Genomic DNA, 25,033 nt, shown 5'->3' on the forward strand with positions numbered 1-25,033 from the left:
CACCCAAGGTCACACCCTTCACAGGGTAGTCTGTATCTGGTGAATGAGCACAGTGGGGGTATAAAGGCCCAATAGAGTGAGGGGGAAAAACTCCAGAGCTCTTCACCAGGTTGGCAGAGGCTTCGTTGGGCCAGCAATTATGTAAACGTCTTCCTTTGTCCAATCTTGCTTTTCCTCCTTCTTCGCATAGGTATTGGTTTTTAGTTATCATCTAATCCACCCAGCTCTCAGTATCCACCTCCAGAGGACCCAACCACAATTTTGTCATCAGAGAACATAGGCTGCATGATTTCAGTTCTTTTAAATGTACTGAGACTGGCTTTGTGGTCTAGCATATTTTTTGACCTCTGATTAGGTCAAGGCTTCTTATAATGTTCTTCAGGTAATATATCTTTACAAACTTTTCTTTTTTTAAAAGATTTAATTAATTAATTTATTTAGGGAATATGTGCCTGAGGTGGGGGAGGAGCAGAGGGAAAGAATCCCAAGCAGACTCCCACTGAGCACAGAGACCTAGGTGGGGCTTCTCATGACCCCAAGACTATGACCTGTGCTGAAATCAAGAGTTGGATGCTCAGCTGACTGAGCCTCCCAGGAGTCCCTATCTTTACTAATTTTTCTGTCTAGCTGTTCTATGAGCTGTCTAAAGAAGGATGGGGAAATTTCCAATTATGATTCTGAAATTATTGCTATCTCTCTTTAGTTCTTTTGATTTCTGCTACTTGTACTTTGAACCTCTGTTTTTGGTGCATAACTGTTCATAAACATTAGGTCTTCCTGAGGAATTAATCCTTTAATCTTCTTAAATTGGCCTTATTTATCTCTGTTAATACTTTTGTTAAGAAGTCTGTTTGTCTGCTATTAATATAGCCATTCATGCCTTTGTATGCTTACTATTTATATGACATTTCAATCCATTTAATTTTAACTTATCTGGGTCTTTTTAAAGTCTAGGTCTTGTACAGAGCATAAAATTGGGTCTTGCTTTTATATCCCAATATGAAAATCTCTGCCTTTTCATTGGAGAGTTTAGTCCACTAACTTTTGAAGTAATTATTGCTAAGATTCGATTTAGGTCCACCATCTTATTATTTGTATTGTCTCCTTTGATCTTCTTCTTCTGTATCTCCCTTCCTATTTTCTTTATGAATTTTAAGATACTTTTTAGAGGTTCATAATTTGTTATGTTTTTGGCTATACCTCTTTGATTTACTCTTCAGTGGTTTCTCTAGGGATTGGTCTATCATTCCTGAATTTCATGGTCTACTTGAAGTTGATATTGTATCAAATCACACACAATTAGAAACTTTTCTACATTATAGGTCTGCTCCCATTCTTTATGCTACCATTGATACATGTATTGCATCTAAACACCTTACAATCCACATAAGAAAGTTTTTTTAAAATAATCCTAACATTTTAAAGAAATGAGGTTAAAATAGTCTTATATTAACTTATATATTTACTATTTCTAACACTCTTCAGTGCTTCCTAAATAACTGAGTTGCCATTTGGTATCATTTTCTTTCAACCTGAAAAATATTACGGTTCTCTTACTTCTTTTATTTGAGATGCCATTAATTCACCTTCATTTTTGAAGGATACTTTTGCTGGATATAGATTTCAATATTGAAGAGTTTGTGTTTTGTTTTTACACATCACTTTAAGGATACTGACCTACTGTATACTGGCCTCCCGGTGGTAAGTCACCAATCATTAGAATTGTTTCCATCACATATAATGTGTTGTTTTTCCCCCTGGCTTTCCAGGTTTTATTTTTATCTTTAGGTTCTAGCAGCTTGTCTAGGATGTGCCTAATCATGGTTTTCTTCACACTTAACCTGCTTAGAGTTCACTGAGATTCTCAAATCAGTACATCTATATCATTTACCAACTTGGGGAAGATTTCAGCCATTGTATCTTCAAATATTTTGTGTATCCCATTCTTTCCTTGTTCTCCTTTTGGAACTTCAGCTACACATATTCAAAACATTTTGTCACTGTCTGTCCCACAGGTGACTGAGGTTTTCTTCCTAACTTTTCAGTCATATTACCCTCACTTTGAATCATTTCTACTGAGTGATTTCAAATTCAATGACTCTTTCCCCATTTTCATTCTGCTGGTAAGCTTATCCAATGAATTTTAAATTTCAGGAATCATTGTATTTTTTTTTAAGTTCCAGAATGGTCTTTTGGTTTTCCTTCATAGTTTCTATTTCTTTAATTTAAAAAAAAAATCTTTATTCACTGTGAGCATATCTTTATATCATTAAGCACCATTATAATAATCATATTAATATCCTCATATGCTCATTCCAACTTCTGGGCTGGTTGTCTCTTTTCTTGAAATCGGGTCACAATTTCATAATTCTTTGACTGTCAAGTAAGTTTTTCTTATACCCTAGATATATGAATGATAATTTGTGAGAGTTTGGATTCTGGTATACTTCTCTGAAGAGTATTAATATTTTTATCAAGGAATTAGCATGGTTGAGCTCAAACTTAAAACTGAGTCTGTGGGGCAGTGGCACAAATAAAAGCTCAGTTCTCTTGTCTTTAATTGAAGCATTAGGAGTCTGTGCCAAATATGCATGGTCCAGGGGTTAGTCAGAGATTTGGGCAGAGTTTATTAAGAATTTAGATTGTCCCCTCTTTGAGTCTCTCTTTTCTGGCATTCTCCTCTCACTTTCCAAGTGGCTGTGACTGCCCTGAACTCAGTCCTGTGGTTTTATCATCTCAAAAAAACTGAATCTTTTCTATCAATTACCCCCCTCTGCCATACCAACTTCAGCATGTCCTCAGGCTAAAAGCTGTGATCTACCCTCCCACATTCCCTTTTCCAAATTTCACCTCTTTCCCATAATATACTTTTATTCACTCTCCAGTGCCTTCAGGTCATTGTGTGTGTGTGTGTGTGTGTGTGTGTGTGTGTGTGATTTTGTCCAGTAATGAAAACTCATTACAACAAAATAAAATTAATTCAGGAAAATAGAAAAATTATTTAGAAAAACATCAAGTTTACTCTTGAACTGACAATCATGAAAGAATCACAGTCCACATAATGATGATGATAGTATGCATTTTCCAACACATGTATTTGTGTATATAAATATGACCTTTATATTAAAGAGATATCTCAAAAACATTTTTAAATACTTCTAAAATTTACTTCAACAATGATTTAAATCAATGTTTCTCAAAGCGTGGTCCCCAGACCAGCAGTATCAGCATCTTCTGGTAAGTTATTAAAAATGCAAAATCTCAGACCCCTGTCCCGACCTCCTGAATCAGAAACTCTGTGGGTGGGGCCCATTTCTAAAGTCTTGTTTTAACAAACCCTGTGGACAATTTTGATACCTGCTATCATTGATTTAGACTCACCTCTGTATGTCCATTTTCTTGTATCGTTCTCCTCCAATAATCTTTTAGACATCATTTGCTCATTTATTAATGCTAACTTTTAACTCCTTTCTTACTCCATAGGATGACTTTCAGCATTCATTTCTACTGCTCAGGCATACCTATATTTATGACTATCCAAGAGGTGTGGGAAATTTAACATAGCCGTAACATGCAACTGTTTTATCCTTATAAAAAGTACAGATTTTCCATAGCTGTGGATAGTACCAGACTTCCACCTGGTTAAAAGTTACTGATGGAAAATGGCTTTCAGACTGCATTTTCCTTTCCTGAGATTAAATAAGTTACTTGGAAATGAGGTTATAACATCCAAGTTGATTTTTTCAATGCACATGTGCACACACACAGGCACACACAGTTTCATTCTCTACATTTATATCTATTAATTCTCTGAAATGAGGAAATCAGGAAGGCAGAAACTTAAATGGGAAATATTTGCTAAGATGGCACTTAATCACATATTTGTTGAGGATCTATCTTTATTCCAGACTCATATTCAGGTGAAATATTTATTTTTATTTTTATTTTTATATTTATTTATTTATTTATTTTTACTTATGATAGTCACACACACAGAGAGAGAGAGAGAGAGAGGCAGAGACACAGGCAGAGGGAGAAGCAGGCTCCATGCACCGGGAGCCCAACGTGGGACTCGATCCCGGGCCTCCAGGATCACGCCCTGGGCCAAAGGCAGGCACTAAACTGTTGTGCCACCCAGGGATCCCCTCAGGTGAAATATTTATTGAGCAGAATTAACCACTAGAAAATCTTGCTTATTGACCCATATGTTGATTCTGCAGAACAGATGAGGTAATTTAGTGAAGGTGCTGTGAAAATGTTAAAGGTGACATATATGCCAAATATTATTACCTTATATTACAAAATCATTTTTGTCCTTATATTACTGTTTTTAGTGTAACAATTTAAAATAATTCCGTTGTATTTTTGTCTATGATTTATGATTAAAAATTAATAACGAGGCACTGAATGACTCAGTCAGTTAAACATCATTCAGCTGAAGGCAGGTCAGGTTAAGTTACTGATGGAAAATGGCTTTCAGACTGCATTTTCAGTCTGGTTCAGCTCAGGTCATGACCCCAGGGTCCTGAGATTGAGCCCCACATTGGGCTCTCTGCTTTTCCCTCTCCCTGCCACTCCCCCTGCTTGTGCTTTCTCTCTCTCCCTCTGTCAAATAAATAAATAAAATTCTAACAATAATAATATAATATTAATATAAATAAGGTTTATATTTAAAAATATAAATTTTAAGGGATCCCTGGGTGGCTCAGCAGTTTAGCACCTGCCTTCGGACCAGGGCATGATCCTGGAGTCCCTTGATCAAGTCCCGCACTGGGCTCCCTGCATGGAGCCTGCTTCTCCCTCTGCCTGGGTCTCTGCCTCTGTGTGTGTGTCTCTCTCTCTCATGAATAAATAAATAAAATATTTAAAAATAACAATAAATACATTTTAATAATAATAATGATAATAAATAGGTATATAGTGGAAAATAGGTCTCATGTGCAAACCCAAATTGATTCACAGTACCTTCTGGAATGCATGCTTAAGAGTAACTCTGAGGCCAAGTCTAGGTTCACTCAGAAAGAGAGCAATAATCCATAACAATGTCTGCTATTGAGCAAGAACAGTAAGTAGTGGCATTTGTTGCAATAGATTTGAAATCCCAGATTGAGATGTTTGTATATAAGTGTTCTGAATTTGTGATAAAATGAAGTGACTGTTCAGAAAATCACTTTCATTCACCTGCAATCACAATTTATCTTCAGTCTTCTAAAAATATGGCATATAGAAGAAACAGGGTGCTAAATTATAGTTGCAATTCATTATTTTAATAAAAAGATATGTGTTTTATAGGAAAAGTCTTTGTGAATTCAGTATCATTTAATACCATATCTTCAGACTCATTACCCTTCATAATAGGCATACTTTTACTTCATCACACAACACCATGGAGCGATCTCAGTGAAAATTTTAATCAGTGCTGATGTGTGCATATTAAAAAAGATTTTAATTGTGAAAATAATACATGTACGTTATTTAAAAATTCAAACAGTATACAATAAAAAGGAGGTCTCCCTCCCATCCCAGCCCCCATTCTGGTACTCCTGTGCTCATGACAACCACTATAAAGTTTCTTCTATATTTTTTCGAACCAAGTCTATTCACATACAAATATATATAAAGCCTTTCCACATTCATACACACACACACAGAGAAACAGGTAAACACATAACCTTTTGTACATAAGTAGGAACATACTATACCTATACACAGAGTTCAACAACCTGCTTATTTCACTTAACAATTTTGTTCACTTAGGGAATGATGTCTCTATTAGCACCTGTGTATCCTCGCTTTCTTACATTTTCTCTTAATTTTGTGTTAATATGTCTTACATAAATAACTTTTAGAAAGTTTGCAGCTGATGTAGATGCCTACAAAGACATTAAGAAAGAGCTAGGTGATAATATCAAAGATGAGACTCATACCAGTGGCCAGACACACTTATACATGGAAATTAACAGATCTGGAAATTCAATTCTCATGTATGGTATTTAAGTACACATTCAAGCATCTTAGGAATTGTCAGCATATGTCTGCTTATGCAGCTTATTGATGATTCTTAAATGTTTTTGTCTGAATATATAAATAACTAATAATTGAGTATTTTTAAAACAGTATTTTCTATAAAAGGTTGGTATCAAGTTTAAACTCTCCATCCATTGCTTCTACATAAGATTCATTTTTAAATTCTCTCATGTGTAACTAGGTGTGACTTCTTATTAAAGATTTTCTACCATCCTTAAGATTCAGGATACTTCAGGCAGCCCAGGTGGCTTAGCAGTTTAGCAATGCCTTCAACCCAGGGCATGATTCTGGAGGCCTGGAATCAAATCCCACATCAGGCTCCCTGCATGGAGCCCACTTCTCCCTCTGCCTGTGTCTCTGCCTCTCTCTCTCTCTCTCTCTCTCTCTCTCTCTATCTCTCTGTGTGTGTGTGTGTGTGTCTCATGAATAAATAAATAAATCTTAAAAAAAAAGATTCAGGATATTTCTAAGTTTAAATAAAACCTTTACTTGAGTTAAAAGATTTATCACATTAATTTCACTCATGCGATTTTTCTTCTGAATGAGTTTTCACATGTTTCGTAAGGGATGCATTTTGTTTGAAAGATTTTCCACATTCATTACATTCATAGGGTTTCTCTCCAGTGTGGGATCTCTGATGTATAACAAGTTGTGACTTCACATTGAAAGCCTTTCCACATTCATTACATTCAAAAGGCTTCTCCCCAGTATGAGTTCTCTGATGAACAATGAGGTGTGACTTTTGGCTAAAAGCTTTCCCACATTCATTACATTCATAGGGTTTCTCCCCAGTATGAACCCTCTGATGTTGAGTAAGGCCTTCAATTTGTTTGAAGGCTTTCCCACATTGATTACACTCAAAAGGACTTTCACCTGTATGAGTTCTCATATGGTAAGTAAGAGATGAGCTATGTCCAAATGCTTTTCCACAATCATTACATTTATAGGGCTTCTCCTTAGTATGAGTTCTTTGATGTATAATGAGGTGTGACTTCTTGCTGAAAGCTTTCCCACATTCATTACATTCAAAAGGTTTCTCCCCTGTATGAATTCTCATATGTTTAGTAAGAGATGAGCTATACTTAAAAGCCTTTCCACACTCATTACATTCATATGGTATTTCACCTGTATGAGTTCTCACATGTTCAGTAAGAGATGAGTTATACCTAAAGGATTTTCCACATTCCTTACATTCATAGGGCTTCTCACCTGTATGAGATCTCACATGTTGAATAAGGTTTGAGCTGTGTCTAAAAGTTTTCCCACATTCAGTACATTTGTAGGGCTTTTCCCCAGTGTGAACTCTCAGATGGTCAGTGAGGGCGTGTTTATGACTGTGGGCTTTGCCACACTGAATACATTCATATGGTTTTTCTCCAGTGTGAGTTCTCTGATGTACAACAAGATGTGACTTTTGACTAAAGGCTATTCCACATTCATTACATTCATATGGTTTCTCCCCAGTATGAATTCTCTGATGGTCAATGAGTCCTTGTTTATGGCTAAGAACCTTCCCACATTGATTACATTCATAGGGTTTTGCTTTAGTCTGAGTTTTTTCACATTTAGTAGGAGATGAGCTATGGCTGGACGATTTCTCGTGTTTCTCTCCAGTTTGAATTTTGTCCTGTTTAGTATGGGATGAGCTGGGATGAGCTAATTTCTCATGTTTCTTGCCAGTTTGAGTTTTGTCACGCTTATTAGATAAGCTACGGTTGGATAATTTTTGTTTCTTTCCAGTTTGATTTTTGTCTTTCTTTGTATCAGGTAAGCTATGGCTGAATGATTTCTTGTGCTCTTTAGCTACGCTAGGTTTCTTTTTTGCATAGTTTCTTATATGACCAGGTAAGTCTGAATTTTGTTTTAGACTCTTTCCATGTGAATCTTTAAGCTTTTTTTTTGAAGGAACATGTTTTGTACTCACATTTTTTTCCCCCAGTGAACTACATTCATGGCCTTTCTTCTTAGTCAGACTTTTCTTCTTGAATGCAACTTCCTTAAGGAGTTTGTTTTGAGATTCCTGGTGGTTTGCTAGCTGGTCATTATCTTGCTGGACGCCATCTAAAATGTAATTCAATATGGCATTCTTGTGAATCTTTGTCCTCTCATATTTTGGAATACAACTTATAAAAGAAATGCCCTATTGTGGGACTGAATCTGTATTAAGCCTAGTATCCCAAAGTGAGTGAAATATTAAGTGCAAATGTCCCCTCTTGGGCTTGAGGGGAAAGTGATATAGTAAAAATAAGAAAAGTTAACTGATAATAGTAATTAGACAAAACTTTGCCTGTTTATAAATATGACCTTGCAACCTGGATAGAAGATGAAATAAACATAAGGAGTGACTAGGTAATAGATGAAATTAAAAGAGCTTGTGACAGTAGTTGATATTTTTTGAAGTTTCTCCTCATCCCAAGCTTCCCAGCTCTGATAATAGTCAATCCATCCACAGCACTTGGCTCCATAGCCTGCACTATATCCATTCAGCTCTCCATGGTCACAGTTGGAGATACATCTGGTTCATGCCAAGGTGTCCAGTAAGAGCCTTCCTCCTAAAAATTTAGACTCTAGTTAGTCCCCACTGGATTTTACAATGATATCAGACAAGAAATAGTAAAGTCAGGGATGCCTGGGTGGCTCAGAAGTTGAGTGTCTGCTTTCAGCTTGGGGCATGATCCCAGTCTGGGGATCGAGTCCCACATCAGGCTTCCTGTGAGAAGCCTGCTTCTCCCTCTATGTCTCTGCCTCTGTGTGTGTCTCTCATGAATAAATAATCTTTTTTAAAAAAAGAAATAGTAAAGTCATATCTTCGCTGTGTAAACAGAGGTTCATCAGTACAAAGAATGAAGCATATAACTACAGGGAAGCAGAGATATAAGATGACATGTCAAAAAAAACAAAAAAACAAAAAAAACAAAAAACAAACAAACAAACAAAAAAAGATGACATGTCCTCAAAAAAGCCATTTACATAACTCCAATCCCTGATGGCTTCCAGGTTCCTAGTTCTAGTCCCTGGTAGGGTCTGGCTGAAGTATCTGCCTTTAGGTTACAAGAGATAAACTTATGTCATTAAAATAAATTCCTTGGGACGCATAGGTGGCTCAGCGGTTAGGCGCCTGCCTTCGGCTCAGGTCATGGTCCTGGAGACCTGGGATTGAGTCCCACATCAGGCTCCCTGCACGGAGCCTGCTTCTCCCTCTTCCTGTGTCTCTGCCTCTCTGTCTGTGTCTCTCATGAATAAATAAGTAAAATCTTAAAAAAAAAAAATTTAAAAATGATAAAATAAAATAAATTTCTCTATTTACTTAGGCTAGTTCAAGTTATTGTTGTTATTTGTTATTGCACTCCAAAGAGCCAAAATAGAGAAAATAAGGTAAGTCCACCAAGAAATACTGAGCAGCTTATCGATAACTAAGGGAATAAGCAGGAAAGGGTATTACACTGCTACCACCAATGACCAATATAATAATGACACTGCTGTACTAAACAAAAACCCTCAAAAACAAAATAAGAACCCTATAGTTTCTCTGAGTTCCCCAATGCTTTAACCATGATAAAAGTAGTGCAATGATAGTAATGAGATAAGTAAACAGACTTTACACCATTTGGATTTACAACATACACATGTGGCTGGCTTATTTTCTAACAGTTTGCTATGAAGCATACTTTTGTTTCTGCCAGATTACTCTACTAATTACCAATTATAAATTTTAAGCTTATTCCCAGACTTAAGTGATTGCTCATATCCTTCCCTCCACACATTACACAATTACATATTTTAAGATATCTTCCCAGTGTGTGTCTTCTTTCTCTGAGACCACCACCCATGCCAACAAATGTAGGCAACCACATGTGAACCGTATGATCAAACCCCTGGTTGAAAACAATTGACTGGACAGTGGTAAACATAGGGTCCCAGATAGACCAATAACATTCTCTCTCCTAAGAATCTAGAATTGAAATTCAAGTGTAAATACCAAATATGTAAAAATCCAAAAACTTAAGAGTTGAGACTTCCATTTTGAGGTGACTTTTTCCAGTTATGTGCATGGAAAAGCAGAAAACGGGGCAGCCCGGGTGGCTCAGCGGTTTAGCGCCGCCTTCAGCCCAGGGCCTGATCTTAGAGACCCAGGATCGAATCCCATGTCAGGCTCCTTGCATGGTGCCTGCTTCTCCCTCTGCCTGTGTCTCTGCTTCTCTCTCTCCTCTCTGTGTATTCTCAGAAATAAATAAATAAAATCTTAAAAAAAAAAAAGAAAAAGAAAAGGCTTTAGGGTAGGAATTAAACAGACTCAAAGAGAGAAGCAGATGTGAGTCTCTAAGAAAGAAAGAGATAGAAATTGAACAGTTGCCTTGGTCATAAAGGAACATTACATGGATAAAGTGAAAACTGGGATCAAATACAAAAGAGTTATGGCATTTCAGTATAAGCCAGGAAATACTATGCCTTTCATTGAGGACTCTTAAGAGATGAAATTGTTCCTGTGGAGTAAAAGATCAATTTCTGTAAGTATAGATATAGTAGTATTAAATATATAAAAAATATATGATAAACATTCTTTTATTTGGGAGACAATAGTGATATAAATAATAACTGAATATTATAATGTTTGGTGGCAACATCTAAGATGAGTTGTAAAAAACAAAAAATAGATGCAACAAATAGTCTAAGAATTAGAGCAATTTAGGTATGAGATAATATAAACCTGATTTGGTTGCTGTCTGTGAGAACTGAAGAAAACAAACCAGGAACTAAAGAGAGGACAGTAAAAGAGAAGGCAGAGAGCAGAGATTCACAGGAACTCCATGGTAGACAGGCCTAAAATCAAAGTAGACCCTGATAAAAATAGGGAAGGTGAAAGGAAGCTCTAATTTAGAAAGAAAGACAAAGATTTCCATTTCTGACACTCTGAGATTGAGCTTTCTTATAAGCAGGTAAAATACGAGAGGAATGTGAAGAAATTGGAGATTTATCTGAACAAGATAAATTTACCTTAATAAAAGTTACCAGTATAGAATAAATAGCTTGATTCTTTTGAGGGAAATACAGTAGGAAAAAAATAAGAACAGATAGTAGAAGACAAAACCTTAGGGACACTTCAGCAAAGTGAAAAGGAAGAGAATCTGGTGAAATAAATATAAAGAAGCACTTAGAAGACCAGATTTAAGTGGTATAATTCAAGCCAGGTAGGGAAGAATTTCATGCTGACCAAAACTATTAAAATATGCACTGGAAGGTGAGCAGTGGTTATTTTTTAAGCCAGAAATTTACATATAGGTATGAATTCTGTGGGATTTGACTGCTTAGGTTAGGGTGTTAATGGAAATAATGATGCACTATAGGCAACAGGTTTAGAACATTTCACAATTAAAGGTGGAAATTGGAAAGTCACTGAAGGCAGGGGAGCATCATGCCAAGAAATTTGGAAAGAAGATGGATCTAAGAAGGTTTGAACATATAAGGAGAGAAATATGATACCATGGAGTCCCAGAGTTTGATAGATGAAGGGAGAAAAAAAAGAGTAAATATTAGGGGGAAAAAAAAGAAGATAAAAAACAGCACTGGTTTAAATAAGGAAAGCAGTAATGGGATTCTGAGGACAGACAAGAGGGGTCACTGCTCCTTCTGGAAGCCGAGTGATGGAGAGCATGGATGAGGACAGACAATTGTAAGAAAGGGTCAGTTAGGCATCTGAAGGGCCGAACCAAAGGTTCAGAGCTCTGGTTTTCACCTTTTTTCCTAACATAATATGAGTGGTGTGGCAGACAGTATTACCATTCCTTATGGAAAGATTGTACCTCCCAGACCCACTGCATGGCCACTTTAATCCTCACTGTGGAAGGATTATACATTCCTACCCTTTGAACTTAGGAGTAGCTAAGTGATCTGCTCTAACCAATTAACCAATAAAATGTGAGCAGAAAGAGATATCTACCACTTCTAATCAGTGATTTTTAAGAATCAAGTGGTTCTACTCATTCTTCTTTTCTTCTGCCATGAGACCAGAATTTGCCAAATAGGGTTTGGTTTTTCAGTGTAGGTCCAAAGGATAATATGGAATAGGGCTACAGCATGAGCAAGAAACAAATCTTTCTTGCTGGAAGCCACTAAGATTTAGGGGTCATTCCTTAATAGAGCATAACTTAGTGGAAGCTAACTGATACAAGTGTATAAGCAAACTCCCATGACTTAGAACTATAATGCACCTAATATGAAAACCTCACACATGACGAGGTTCCTAGACAGAAGAGAGATTCAAATCTCTAAGGCTAGAGAATCTTTGTAGTTTGAACTCTTCCCCCAGGAGATTCTGATATTTTTCAACTGCTACTCTTGGTTAGGAAAAAGGGGTCTGGGATCTTTAAGATATTAAAATTAAATTATTCATTGAATCCAAAGTTAACACAGAAAAACTAGAAACTTACTTCCATTGGTTCCTATTTGCTTGGATCTTGCTATTTCACCAGGACCACCTTGTTGAAGTCTTTTGCCCTTCCCCAACCATGGCTCTTCTCCTTTTTCCAACTTGGAGATCATGTCTGGTTTGGGAGCTTGATACCCTGATCATGAGAAATGGGAAACTGAGTGTCAGGAAAACAAACATCCCAGAAATCAAGCCCTAATACTTGGACTTCAGAACCTTGAGAAAATAAAGAATATATGGATTCTTAAAAAAAAAAAAGAATACATGGCTTCTGAAATTTCACAATGTTGCTGCCCACGTATCCCATCTAAGTAGATCCTTCATTTTGGAGACAGGCACAAATAACATACCCAAAGGGGCTAAAACTCCTTGATTCATAATAACCAAGGCCAAACTTATAAAAAACTTCAGAGAGAAGGTATCACAGTGGACACATTTTGCATTATTATAGAATTGTCCTTACCCATTGAGGCAAGATTGCTGTAGTTCTCCAGCATCACATCCTTATACAGGCTCCTCTGAGCAGGATCTAGTTGTTCCCATTCCTTCTGGGTAAAGGCCATAGTCACATCTTTGAATGTTACCGATCCCTGAAATCGCAATATTCCTATTCAGTCTACCATTATCCATATTAATGGGTAATTTGGACAAGATAATAATGATTTACTCTTACCTCAACCATTCAGTGTTGATCATGATGTTATATAAGATACTAATTATTTACCCAATTCTGCATTTTTTGAGAGACAAAAATCATATTAAGAAATGTCTCTGGGTAGCCCAGGTGGCTCAGCGGTTTAGCGCCGCCTTCAGCCCAGGGCCTGATCCTGGAGACCCAGGATCGAGTCCCACGTCAGGCTCCCTGCATGGAGCCTCTTCTCCCTCTGCCTGTGTCTCTGCCTCTCTCTCTGTCTGGGTCTCTCATGAACAAGTAAATAAAATCTTAAAAAAAAAAAAAAAAAAACCGGAAAAAAGAAATATCCCTGTTATGGACTGAATGTGTATCACTAAAATTCATATGTTGAAAACCTACCCTCCAATGTGATGGCATTAGGAGGCAGGGCCTGTGGGAAGTAATTAGAATTTGATGAATGCATGTGGGTAGTCTCCATGAGTGGGATTAAGCAAAGAGAGCCATGTGAGGACACAACAAGAAGTCTGCAACCTGGCAGAAGGTCTCAGCAGATCCCAACCATGGTGGCACCCTGATCTTGGGACTTCTAGCCTCCAGAACTATCAGAAATCAATTTCTGTTGTTTATAAGCTACTCAGTCTATGGTACTTTGTTGTAGCAGCCCAAAATGACTAAGACAGTTCCACTTGCAAATTTGTTTATTCAAGAGGATAAAAAAATTATACCATCATCAGAGAGAAAGAAAATTATCAAAACCAAACAGAATCATTAGTCTTTATCTTTTCTTCTATAACAAAAGATGATGGGATAGAGTTCTGAGGTAGAAGAACTGAGACCCTTGATTTTTATAACCAGCCAAAAGATCATTCATGTTTGGAAACAAAAATAATGTATTTTAGACATGTAAGGATGCAGAAAGTATATTACCTACGTACTTTAGAAATACAGAGAAAAGGGATCCCTGGGTGGCGCAGCGGTTTGGCGCCTGCCTTTGGCCCAGGGCGCGATCCTGGAGACCTGGGATCGAATCCCACATCAGGCTCCCGGTGCATGGAGCCTGCTTCTCCCTCTGCCTGTGTCTCTGCCTCTCTCTCTCTCTCTGTGACTATCATAAATAAATAAAAAAAAAATTAAAAAAAGAAATACAGAGAAGGAAAGAGACAGAGAAGGAGGAGAAGAAAATGAGTGATTTTTAAAAGAAGGAAATGTATATTAGAATAAAGATTTCAAGATTGGGAAAGATATAATATACAAGAAAGAATTATGAATAATAAAACCAGTCTAATGTCTAGTTACATCCAAGTAACTTCATAATGTTCTCCTACCATTGTTATAAAAGTATCCTTAAAATCAAGAGGTGTGATGTAAGAAAAATAAGCAGGAATATAACTGGTACCGGTGTGGGACAGGGGAGAAATTAAAGCATGTTAAAGATTCTCCTCTTATTAGGCAGGTGAGAGTTGGATGACACAGCTACTGGAGAATGTTTGTTTAAACATATTTGTTTCACATTGAAAAATGACCCCTTACCTCCAAAGACCACCAATTAACTGCATATGTCACCAATCTGTTACCTCATAGAGCTCCAGTCATTGATTTTTATTTTTTTTATTTTTTTTATTGGAGTTCAATTTGCCAACATATAGCATAACACCCAGTGCTCATCCCGCCAAGTGCCCCCCTCAGTACCCATCACCCAGTCACCCCAACCCCCCACCCACTTCCCCTTCTACTACCCCTTGTTCATTTCCCAGAGTTAGGTGTCTCTCATGTTTTGTCACCCTCACTGATATTTTCACTCATTTTCTCCCCTTTCCCTTTATTCCCTTTCACTAATTTTTATATTCTCCAAATGTATGAGACCATATAATGTTTGTCCTTTTCCGATTGACTTATTTCAACAGTCACTGATTTTTAATAAGCCCCATCATTGATTGCCACTGGCCTCCAAATCAGTGCTGTAATTCCAAAATGACTGATCCCAACAAAGTTTCCAATCACTAACAGTACCAGATCTACCAAATCACCCCCAGACATTCTATCACATATTCCTACACGTTTCCCTCAACTACTGATACCCATGGAACACACTGATCTCTATCTCTGACCCCAAATCCCTATCCTATCAATCCCCAATCACTGCCACCAACAACAGAACTCCACCAATGGTGGCCTCCACAGAAAATCCTAACCACTGCCAGCAAACTGCACTATCCCTTCAACCTCTTTAGCCAGTCCCTTCACCTGCTTGCTTTACCTGAAATCTAACTGTCTCCTGAGAATCCTGCTCCCTTACAATGCTCTCTGGCAGAGTGTGTTTCAGCCCAACCATGACTCGTCTACCTCACGCCCTGAAGATGAGGTAAATGATAACTTTTAACCATTTTCAATACATCCTTCAAAATCCCTATCATGTTTAGGGTATCACCAGACTTAAAACCATTATCCCTCTGGTTCAATGATTCACTAGAAGAACTCACAGGACTCAGCACATAGTTGTATCTGTAGCTATGATTTAAGTCCAGCTAAGGAACACACAGCAAAATCAGCTAAGGGAAAAGTGTACGGGATAATGTCTAAACCAGGCACAAGTATCCAAGAGTCCTCTTCCAGTGAAGTCACACAGGACATACTTGATTCCTCCAAAAATAAGCTGTGAGAACATGTGTAACATGTTGTTTCCCAAGGAAGCGTGTTAGAGACTCAATGGCACTCAAAGGCACTCCCTGCCGGGCACACACAAAAATCCTCGATTCCCGGAAGGATTCAGGAGTTTGGCATAAACCACATTGTTTACATAGTTTAGGCACAGTGAGCCACTCTCATCATTTCTGGGAATTGTGGAAAGCCTCCTCAAGTCTAAGTTCTCAGACATCAGCCAAAGGTCAACCTTGCAAGCAAGCTTTTCTAAGGACAGCTGTTTGGGGCCACTTAGGTCAACTTTTGTGCACAGTAATTCTGCCTCATTCATTGAAAACGTGGACACCATATTCGTCTTCACTACAGGCCCTGCACCACCTCTGCATCGATGTAGAAGAGCCAGTCCACACCCTGGCCTTCCTCTTTCCTGATTCTAACAATCTTTTCAAAAGCACTCAAACTCAGCCACCTACTCATCACCCATCCATGCCTTAGACCTTGCCACCCACCACTACAGCACCTCTCTACTTAAAACGTCCAATCCTCGGACCATCGTTTCCTACGCTGCCAGCTTACTTACTCTAAGTACTTCAAATGCATTCAGCCCCCATATCCATTGAGCCTAACTACTTCTCCACAATCTTCCATCACGGCACAGCCTTACTTTTCTTCTATCTTGTTTGGATTCTTCCTTCTAACACCACACACACTACATGGAAAACGGCTTTAACTTCCTTACCCCTCTTCTTCTCCACCATACTTACTTAGCACAGCCTGAAACTTAATCAAACCCAACTCTCCTTCTTAATCTCTGCCTGAACCTTACAGCTGAACATCCCAAGAGAGAAAAATCAAACATCTGTGTTGCCTCGAGTCACTTCAGGTTTATAACACATATCAAATGGGCATCTACTGAGAATTTCTTATCCCTCTTCCCAAGATGGTTATTCCAAACATTGCCTTCCTTCTCTCTGAAATCTCCAGCATCTCCTCCTTTCCAACTCGAAGCTGATGAATTCACATTAAGCTTTCAAAGAAAAAAATAAGTGCAAGTAGATAAGAACTCCCTTGCCTTGTTACCACCAATGCTACCAATGTTTCCGAATCCCTATCAACTGTCTCCTTTCTGTTAGAATGGGAAAAGTGGGGGATCCCTGGGTGGCTCAGCGGTTTAGCGCCTGCCTTCGGCCCAGGGCGCGATCCTGGAGTCCCGGGATCGAGTCCCATGTCAGGCTCCTGGCATGAAGCCTGCTTCTCCCTCCTCCCGTTTCTCTGCCTCTCTCTCTCTCTCTATGTCTATCATAAATAAATAAATAAATCTTAAAAAAAAATGGGAAAAGCATCCCTTCTCTCACCTAAGGCCAGTTTCTCCCATCCTCAACTGCCTTCCCAAGGAATTCACCCCCTGCAATTAACCTCTTTCTCTTTTGTACCACCTATTTTTTCCCTTTCTACTCAATCATTCCTATTGACATACAAAGTTGCCTTAATATCATTCATCTAATGAAAACCATTTCTTTTTTTAAATTTTTTTAAAGATTTTATTTATTTATTCATGATAGACACAGAGAAAGAGGCACAGACACAGGCAGAGGGAGAAACAGGCTCCATGCAGGAAGCCCAACGCGGGACTCGATCCCGGGACTCCAGGATCACGCCCTGGGCCAAAGGCAGGCGCTAAACTGCTGAGCCACCCAGGGATCCCCATGAAAACCATTTCTTAATTCCATGTCCCATCCAATGTCAATTTATTTGCTCTTTTACCAGCAAAACTCCTGGTGTTGTCTATACTTGCTGTCTCTACTTCATTACCTTCATTCTTTCAACTCATTCCAGCAGGATTTTATCCCTATCACTCCACTAAAAAAGCTCTAATCAATCAAAATAACCATTGAGCTACAATCTTGCCAAAGTCAAATTCTCTGTAGTCATGTGTCTGGGATTAATAAGAGCATAGGACACAACTGTGACAACACAAGTTGCATTGTCTTGAAAATTTTTCTTCTTTATGCTTCTTTGACCCCACATTTACAATTTTCATCATATCTCAGTAGCTACTACTCTTCATTCTTTTTCTCCTTCTCCTCTTTCTCCTTCTCCTTCTCCTTTTTTTTTTTCCTGTTCTCTACCAAACCTCTACATGTCAGAGTGACCCAGAGCTCTGTCCTTGGTCTTCTTTTCTTCTCTGCCTTCTCTCCCTAAGTGATCTTATCCAATCCTGTGGCTTTAAATACCATCTTTATGCTGATGCCTTTCACATTTGGATTCTCCAGCCCAAACCTCTCCAGAGTTCTAGATTCATACATTTAGGGGCGGGTGGCTGAGCTGGTTAAGTGTTAGCCTCAGGTCACGATCCCTGGGTCCCTGGATCATGCCCCACACGGGGCTCCCTGCTCAGCAGGCAGTCTGTTTCCCCCTCTGCCTCGCCTCCCCCACCCGCCCTGCCTGTGCTTTCTCTCTCTTACTGGTTCTCCCCTCCTCAAATAAATAAATAAAATATTTGAAAAATAGATTCCTACATTTAACTACCCAGTCCTCACCTGGACATCTAATGGGCGTCCTGACGTGGCCACACTCACTCCAGTCTACCACACGCACACACACTCACTCACTCACTCCAGTCTCTACCACACACGCACTCACTCACTCCAGTCTCTACCACACACACACTCACTCACTCCAGTCTCTACCACACGCACACACACTCACTCACTCCAGTCTCTACCACACACACACTCACTCACTCCAGTCTCTACCACACGCACACACACACTCACTCCAGTCTCTACCACACACACACACTCACTCACTCCAGTCTCTACCACACGCACACACACACTCACTCCAGTCTCTACCACACACACACTCACTCCAGTCTCTACCACACACACACACACACTCCAGTCTCTACCACACACGCACTCACTCACTCCAGTCTCTACCACACGCACACACACACTCACTCCAGTCTCTACCACACACACACACACATGCACACACTCACTCACTCCAGTCTCTACCACACACACTCACTCACTCCAGTCTCTACCACACACACACACGCACACACACACTCACTCACTCCAGTCTCTACCACACACTCACTCACTCCAGTCTCTACCACACGCACACACACTCACTCACTCACTCCAGTCTCTACCACACACGCACTCACTCACTCCAGTCTCTACCACACGCACACACACTCACTCACTCACTCCAGTCTCTACCACACGCACACACACACTCACTCCAGTCTCTACCACACACACACTCACTCACTCCAGTCTCTACCACACACACACACACACACTCACTCCAGTCTCTACCACACACGCACTCACTCACTCCAGTCTCTACCACACACACACACACACACTCACTCCAGTCTCTACCACACACACACTCACTCACTCCAGTCTCTACCACACACACGCACACACACACTCACTCCAGTCTCTACCACACACACACTCACTCCAGTCTCTACCACACACACACACTCACTCCAGTCTCTACCACACACACACTCACTCACTCCAGTCTCTACCACACACACACACACACGCACACACTCACTCACTCCAGTCTCTACCACACACACACTCACTCACTCCAGTCTCTACCACACACACACACACGCACACACACACTCACTCACTCCAGTCTCTACCACACACTCACTCACTCCAGTCTCTGCCACACGCACACACACACTCACTCCAGTCTCTACCACACGCACACACACACTCACTCCAGTCTCTACCACACACTCACTCACTCCAGTCTCTACCACACACACACTCACTCACTCCAGTCTCTACCACACGCACACACACACTCACTCCAGTCTCTACCACACACTCACTCACTCCAGTCTCTACCACACACACACTCACTCACTCCAGTCTCTACCACACACACACACGCACACACACACTCACTCACTCCAGTCTCTACCACACACACACTCACTCACTCCAGTCTCTACCACACACTCACTCACTCACTCCAGTCTCTACCACACGCACACACACACTCACTCCAGTCTCTACCACACACACACTCACTCACTCCAGTCTCTACCACACGCACACACACACTCACTCCAGTCTCTACCACACACACACTCACTCACTCCAGTCTCTACCACACGCACACACACTCACTCCAGTCTCTACCACACACACACTCACTCACTCGTCTCTACCACACACACACACACACACTCACTCCAGTCTCTACCACACACACACTCACTCACTCCAGTCTCTACCACACACACACACACACTCACTCACTCCCGTCTCTACCACACACACACTCACTCACTCCCGTCTCTACCACACACACACACACACACACTCACTCCAGTCTCTACCACACACACACTCACTCACTCCAGTCTCTACCACACGCACACACACTCACTCACTCACTCCAGTCTCTACCACACACACACTCACTCACTCCCGTCTCTACCACACACACACACTCACTCCAGTCTCTACCACACACACACACACACACACACACGCACACACACACACACACTCACTCCAGTCTCTACCACACACACACACACACACACACACGCACACACACACACTCACTCACTCCAGTCTCTACCTACCACAGGCACAGTAATCACTGGGCTCTCATATACATCACAAATTGCCACATACCTCCCCAGTCTGTGACTCGCCACAGAGCCCCTATTTCTGATCCTCTGGCCTCCCCACATCCCTGTCACCGCACATCTACCCCCAGCACGGATTTCCATAAGCTGCAGCACCCGGGGACCCCGCAGCCCCCCGCCAGGAGGTCCTCCCGCGTCGCCGCCCATTCCCAGATCGCGGGTCACGGACGCCACCGTCACCCTCCCATCACCGACCCCCGTTAGGCCACCTCCGCCCGCCCCGCGCTCACCGCGGCGCTGCCCCCCGGCTGGGACGCAGCCATCTCGGCGGGACGCCCGGCCCCCTCGGCCGTCCCCGCGCTCCCCCTCCGGCCCACGCCCTCCGGCTTTGTGAGCACCCGCTCGCAGGCCGAGGCCGACATGGCGGCGCTGGAGCGCGCCCTCAGCGGGGCCCGCGGCTGCCATGGCGCCGCCCTTGGGCAGCTGGCTGGGCGCGGCCATCTTGCCGAGGCTCCGCCGTACAGCGGCGCCCAGGCTCCCCGAGGGTCCTGAGCGGCGACGTCCGGAGGCTCGGCCGCGCGGACGCGGGAGGCGGGAGGCGGGAGGGGGAAGGCCGTTCCCGTGGGTCACTGCGGCCCCTGCCCGCCGGCCCGGGGAGCGGGAGGGATGGAGCGAGGCGGGGGGAGAAGCCCGAGGCTGCGCTCAGCGCGGTGTCCTGGGGAAAGAGCACTCAAGTGCGTCTTTGCATAGACGGGGTAAGAACGAGGAGAAAAAAAGGCCGCGGCAGGTTCAGTGAACACACGACTCCTCGGCGGGAACGCAAGTCCAATGAATGGAGATCGAGTGCAGCCAAATAAGCAATTGGAGCGGGAAGGACTGCTCCCTGAGCTACGTGGTGTATGGACGCCGTTCACTTAACAATTCCCTGTTGCGCTTTTACTATGCATAGCACGCGAGGTTGCTGTGCTGGGTCCTGGGCCGGCTGCGGACCCGCGTACACCGTTGCTCGCGCTGCTGGGCTTTACCGGGGAGGGGGGGCGGGGGGGGGGCAGGAGGCTTGTGAGGTTACCCCAAACATCTTGTTCCTTTTTCCAGAGACAAACACACCCCGTTTCTCACCTTCCACTTCGATGAATAAAGGACTAGTTATCCCTCAGCCAGCAGTGGCTGCATCTGGTCGCCTCGGCCTCTTAATCTAATCTCAGTGTGTCGCCTTCGCGGAGCTCAAGACTCCCTAGGCCACTTGAATTCGGGACAGTTTTCGGCCTAGTCTCCCCATCCTTTTTTTTTTTTTTTTTTTTTAAGATTTGTTTATTTATTCATGAGAGACGGGGGGGCGGGGGGCAGAGACATAGGCAGAGGGAGATGCAGGCTCTGTTCAGGGAGCCCGACGCGGAACTCGAACCCAGATCCCGGGATCACGCCCTGAGCAGAAGGCAAACGCTCAACCGCTGAGCCACCCTCCCCCATCCTATTATTGATTTTTGTTTGTTTGTTTTCCTAACAATTTTTGTTGTTGTTCCACAAACCGCCATGCGATGCTTCTCATTTATTCTCAAACTAGCTCAACGTGTTTTCCCTAATCCTGTGGCATCGATTTTACAGCCTTGCAGAGTATGTTGTAAACACTGTGATAAGCAGGATTCTAATACGGCCCCCGTTATCTCTGCCCCGGATGTTAACACTCTCATAAGATCCTCTCTCTTCCAGGAATCAATGATATCACTTCCAGGATAAGATCCCAAAAGGTTGATTTTGAGTTCATAAACGTGGAGATTATCCTGGGTGGACCTGACCCAATCAGGTGAGCCCTTACAGGGGACTGGCCCCTTCCTGAAGTCAAAATTACAAATTTAAACAGGCCGGTGGAGGGGCCACAAGGCAAGGACTTGAAATCAGCCTCTGGGAGCTGAGAGTAGTTTTTTTGCTCTACAAGTAGCAAGACAACAAGGACCTCTGCCCTCAGCAGCAAGGAATGATTTCTGCTAACAATCTGAGGGAGCTTGGAAGCATATCCTTCCCTAGTGGAGCCTCTAGATAGTACACAATCCAGCTAACACCTTGATTTCACCTTTCTGTGACCTTGAGTCATGCCACAGTCAGATTTCTGACCTACTGAAATCCTGAGATAATAAATTTGTGTTGTTTCAATTCAGTAAAGTTAGTGATAATTTCTTATGGAGCAACAGAAAACTAAAGACTCAGTGAAAAATGAAGGCTAATTGAGATTTCTCTTTGACTTATGGGGACACAACCCTCTTCCCTGTGTTCCAGACTGAGCATTCTCCCATCCTCAACTTCTGGATGTGAAAGGTTGCTTTACATGCTCCTCAAATAGAATCCTCAATTAATTGACCCTGATATTACAATCCTAGAGGTCCAATATTTAGATTTTTTTTTAAATTGCTCTCTACCTGCTGACAGCTAGCTCAGAAAGAAGAGGGGCAGGACAGTGTCTCCAGGTTTTTATTTAAATAGTTCTCCTCAGGGCACCTGGGTGGCTCAGTGGTTGAGCCTCTGCCTTTGGCTCAGGAGGTGATCCCGGGGTCCTGAGACCAAATTAAGTCCCAAATTGGGGTCACCGCAGGAAGCCTGCTTCTCCCTCTGCCTATGTCTCTGCCTTGCTCTCTGTCTTTCTCATCATGAATAAATTAATAAATAAAACATTAAAAGAAAATAGTCCTCTTTCACAAATTCCACCATATCTGTAAACAAAAATACTGTTCTAAGCGGTAACAGTTCTCCAAGCCACCTTAATTCTAGTATTGACCAGTCATCCTCCGATACCCTTTGAGAAGCACAGTGTTGAGAGAGAGAACTAGGTGGAAAAGCAGAGGAGAAGCTGCCTGAGGATATTCCTGCTCTGAAGAGGAAAGGGAAAAGCAAGGAAGAGAGAAATGTAAAGAGAAAACGAGGGAGTAGACTTCCTGGGTGAAGGATTCCTAGCTGGCTCAGTCCATAGAGAATGTAGCTCTTGATGACAGGGTTGAGTTCAGGCCCCACGTTGTGTATAAACATTGCTTAAAGATACAAACTTAATTAAAAAAATTTGGTAAGAATGGGATGGTTACTAGAAATTTTTCAATTTACAAACAAAGCTCCATCATTTCCCCACATTGCAGAGTCAGCCGGTTTCCTACTTCAAGATAAACAGAAAAAGACAAAATCCTATTGTTGAATTAATTCTGTAAAGACTGTAAGGATCACTGGTGGGTTGTATATTGACCTATGAGTTTTGGTAAACATTAAGTAAGACATTTTCAAATGAGTTTTTAAAAATTGTGGTATCAAAGAAACGGCTGGAAATCGTCTCTACTTTTGATGAATTCTATTATTTCCTTCGCTATCAGCTGACCTCACTGTATGCACAATTAAGGTACCTGAGTTTGTCACTCTGTTCCCTAAATCAGCCCAGCTAATTTTGGCTCCTGACTATGGAGAAGGTCTTACAACAGTCTCTAGGAAATGTCCTACAAACCGATCTCCTGTAGGGCCGTACCAGGGAAGGAAGGAGAACTGCGTGATCCCCCATATCAACGCTCTCTCAGTCATTCAATAACTCCATATTCAATAAGTATTTACTGCGCATCTATCATATACCAGGAACTATGACAAGCATTGTGGATGCGATGGTGAGAAAAAACTTAAACGCAGCTCCTGCCCTCAGGGAGCTAAGGATCCAGGGGAGGAGACCACTCTCATTCAAATAAGCACACACTGGAAACGTGAAACTGCAACTATGATAAGGGCTTCTAGGAAATACACAGATGCCAGGAGAGCTCTAATCAACTCTGAGCAATTTTGAACCCCCCTACCCCCAGGACATTTACCTTGAGGGGGGAGGGGTGAGCAAGAATGGGCTTGGACAGCATTTCACATCCAAGGAATTGCATGTGCATGGGCCAGGGCCACCGTCCAACCCTCATCTTCACCCAGGAGAACATGGAAGCTTCTTTCTTTCTTTCTTTTCTTTCTTTCTTTTCTTTATTCATGATAGACCTAGAGACAGAGAGAGAGGCAGAGACACAGGCAGAAGGAGAAGCAGGCTCCATGCCAGGAGCCAGACAGGACTCGATCTGGGGATTCCAGGATCGCACCCTGGGCCAAAGGCAGGCGCTAAACCGCTAAGCCACCCAGGGATCCCCAACATGGAAGCTTCTTGATCTCCTCTGAGCTCCCCACCCCCACCTCCACCCAGGGTCTTCATGGACCTCTGTTCCTCCATCCATCCTAGGGTCCTCACCCTTCTCCTTTCTCTTCAACAGACAGGGTTCCCTTGCAAAAATACCTCCACATTTTCTGCGCCAAGGACCTCAACTCTCAAAGTTCTCATCGCCAGGGCTCTTGCCACCGCAGCCCATGCCACATGGCCCAGGCGCATCATCTCTCTCTTTTATTAGATAAAGAGACGAAGGAAGAGTCCAGGAGTGAGTGGTGTGCCACGCACGTGGGAAACTCGATGACTATGCAGGTAAATCAGGGATGTGACCTGGAAAGCTCTGTGTGTCCAAAGGAATCCCTTAAGGGAAGAGGTGATGTTGGGTGGTGTCGTGATTGCAGAGAGACAAGCCAGGAGTATCCCGTGTCTTGACGGCAGTGCGGCTTGCGTGGGTTTGGGGTCGTGGGGCACCTGTGAGCCTTGTAGTGCTGTGTGCACGGACACCTC

The 25,033-nt window shown here is 41.9% G+C and overlaps 1 protein-coding gene across 3 annotated transcripts; it reads right to left on the minus strand.

Annotated features, from left to right (window-relative positions):
- Nucleotides 1-5,389: 5,389 nt before the first annotated feature.
- Nucleotides 5,390-24,254, minus strand: ZFP37 (ZFP37 zinc finger protein). 3 transcript variants are annotated; one of them, XM_072842374.1, is made up of 4 exons: nucleotides 24,198-24,254; nucleotides 12,918-13,044; nucleotides 12,456-12,590; nucleotides 5,390-8,088 (listed from the first exon to the last, which is right to left on the minus strand). In XM_072842374.1, the coding sequence occupies exons 1-4, from the start codon at nucleotides 24,237-24,239 to the stop codon at nucleotides 6,545-6,547; spliced, it is 1,848 nt and encodes a 615-aa protein (XP_072698475.1). In that variant the 5' UTR covers nucleotides 24,240-24,254; the 3' UTR covers nucleotides 5,390-6,544. The 3 variants fall into 3 exon arrangements, with proteins under 3 accessions (XP_072698475.1, XP_072698476.1, XP_072698477.1); XM_072842375.1 differs by lacking the exon at nucleotides 24,198-24,254 and adding an exon at nucleotides 20,658-20,816; XM_072842376.1 differs by lacking the exon at nucleotides 24,198-24,254 and adding an exon at nucleotides 18,269-18,403.
- Between the last annotated feature and the right edge of the window lie 779 nt (nucleotides 24,255-25,033).

This window comes from Canis lupus, chromosome 10 (assembly GCF_048164855.1).
Source record: "Canis lupus baileyi chromosome 10, mCanLup2.hap1, whole genome shotgun sequence".
Taxonomy (NCBI): domain Eukaryota; kingdom Metazoa; phylum Chordata; class Mammalia; order Carnivora; family Canidae; genus Canis; species Canis lupus.